At 40.7% G+C, this 2,500-nt stretch overlaps 1 protein-coding gene across 9 annotated transcripts in view; it reads right to left on the bottom strand.

The window, feature by feature from the left end:
• The window catches only part of LOC122254769 (uncharacterized), a 42,656-nt gene that overhangs the window by 16,964 nt on the left and 23,192 nt on the right, over nucleotides 1–2,500 (bottom strand). For all 9 annotated transcript variants that reach the window (XM_043018631.2, XM_086549387.1, XM_086549389.1 and 6 more), the window contains exons 5-7: nucleotides 2,280–2,448; nucleotides 1,537–1,663; nucleotides 1,222–1,330 (exon numbers count right to left, since the gene is read on the bottom strand). In XM_043018631.2, coding sequence (XP_042874565.1) covers nucleotides 1,222–1,330; nucleotides 1,537–1,663; nucleotides 2,280–2,448 — 405 coding nt within the window. The remainder of the gene's footprint in view (nucleotides 1–1,221; nucleotides 1,331–1,536; nucleotides 1,664–2,279; nucleotides 2,449–2,500) is intronic.

Here is a 2,500-nt window from a genome sequence, read left to right as displayed (position 1 = left end):
GAAAACATTTAAACCAAATGCTCCTAAACTTAGGTTCATTTATCTTAGGTTAATTTTACAGATGAAAGTTGAGAGTTGCAATGTTAGTGTGACGTGTCTAGTCTATCCACAAACAACTATCAGGTCAACAGCACTCCACAAGGTAGGGAGGAAAATCAATTAGTGTTGTTAACAGACAATTGGGTCATCACATAAACCCAACACAGGTTAAAAGTTTTTCAAACTAAGAGCTCTATGGGGCAACACATGTAGGCTTGCAACTCTCCTTGGGCACAGGATGGCTGAATCTTGGGGTACTGGGTCTTTGTAGGATCCTTGACTACTGGGGGCTTTGCAGTTTCTGCCCTATTGAGGCTTGGCTCAGAGGTCTTCTCTGTTGGGGTGTCTGTGAAGTATACCTTCGACCTAGTCTTCTCTTTCCACTTGTTTCCCCTGATAGTGTCAGTCTTCTCAACGGTGCGAAGGTCCGACCAGCTACCCTGCGTGTTAGTGGGGCTCCACTGGCGGCCACGGCGGAAGAGCGTATCAAGTGAAGATGTCCGCCATGTCAGCCCCGTGCCGGCAATATCCATGATCTCCTCACGGGAGACACGGTTTGGCCGTTGGCGTTTCGAACCACCTGGGAGTTGGGCTTCGGACTGTCAGTTGGCGGGGAAGGACTAGTTCTCTCTAGTGTGCCGCAGGAATTGTTTTACCAATGAAATGGTTGTCTATGCCTTTTCAGCTCCCAATGTCTTTATAACACTGTCATATGAATTCTTTATCACAACTTTCATACACACTCACTCAATATATCTACTCTTATACATCAAATAATATAAGATTACTTGATAAATGCATTAAAAAAAACAAGTAATCAAACTATATTTCCTCCAAAAGCCATTTAGGATCATCAAGCATAACTGACTTACTGAACATATAATCATATAGCAAATGGTACCAAAAATTATTATCATAAAAAAAGAACAAAATTAATATAATACTTATTTGGCCAATTGTGTGTTTTACTTATTTATTTATTTATCATTTTCTGCCACCCTTTTAACCTGATAATATTTCATGCAATTCTTTTCCAGCAGTAATAACCTGCAACAAATAACTGTAAAGTAATCATTTAAGCCTCTCAATAATTATAAACACTCACAGAAGACCCTTAAGTCACACAAGACATAGTTACATCTTATCTTCCTTCAATCAGTAAAAATAAATAAATATGCTCACCGGAGGTAGGAGTTTTGACAATTATTTTTGGATTGGCTCCCCGAGATAACAGAAGCCGCACAACATTGGTATGGTCTCTGTATGCAGCCACGTGCAATGATGTGACACCCTGTGGAAAGTTAGGATAATGTGAAAATGTTTTACTGTAAACAAAATATACTACAAGAGAGAAACAACAGGATGAATGATAAGGGAAAGAGGGAAAGAAGGAAAATTAAAGGCAAGGAAGACATGTAGAAGGGAGAGATGGAAGAGGGAGAAACAGAGACAGGAGGTGAAGTTGACAGAGAGAGAACAAAGAAAGCATTAACCTACATGAGGGTCAGCAGAGTTGACATCAGCCCCTGCCTGCAGCAGAAGTGTAACAGCCTGCATACGTCCCTCAAAAGCCGCATGGTGGAGGGCAGTCCAGTGAGCGGCATCACGAGATTCTATGTGGAGGCTGAAAGAGCAATAGAAATTGTAAATTAGTTCAGGCTATGAGGTTAGATAGGTCTACCTATAATTTGTCAAATATATGAAATGATGTATTCATGTATAAATACTTATATATATGTAAATATATTTCTAAGAATATATGCTAGTATCTACCACCTGTCTATAATTACATTAATCCATTTACGCTGCTTGACATGATATCACATTATGGGAATATTTTGTTCCCGCCAGATGATGTCCTATAACTCATGATCTCTCCCTCAAAACATATGTCTTACATTATTACGTATGTATATAATCATAGGAGTTCCATTCGTATAGACACATTTTCATTCACTTGTGAAAATAATAAAACAAATACAAAACCCTCCTATTATTACCCCCATGGAGCGGGCTGGTGAGAAGCGCTCAAAGAGGCACATCACAGCATCACACAGCATTGTTATCTAACCAGCAGGAGCGGCATTACGCAAATATAAACCCCAGCGTGAATGGGTTAAAAGATCAAGATACCTTTATATAAATATATACCTGCATGTATAGAAAGATACAAGCTATTTTCATATTTGCTGTCATGTTAAATAGGTAACAGATAAGTCACTAGTGTCCAGCCCCCTTACCCAAGTCTGACTGTGTGTGAGAGAAGGTACCGCAGCACTGCCAGGCACCCAAAATTGGCTGCCAGGTGAAGCAGGCTGCAAGTGATTCCGCGGAACCTGACAAGAGCCAGGCCTCTCCGCCACTCCCCATGCATGGCCAGGGCTTCCACCACAGCAACATTGTCGCGATCTGTGGCACACAGAAGAGGAATATTTTGTTATGAGATAAAGATGGCTTTGGT

The sequence above is a fragment of the Penaeus japonicus genome, unplaced genomic scaffold (assembly GCF_977035675.1).
Source record: "Penaeus japonicus unplaced genomic scaffold, GWHDUDI00000001_assembly GWHDUDI00000022, whole genome shotgun sequence".
In the NCBI taxonomy this organism is placed as follows: domain Eukaryota; kingdom Metazoa; phylum Arthropoda; class Malacostraca; order Decapoda; family Penaeidae; genus Penaeus; species Penaeus japonicus.
The sequence above is the reverse complement of the archived record's forward strand: the minus strand, read 5'-3'. Positions and strand labels throughout refer to the sequence as shown.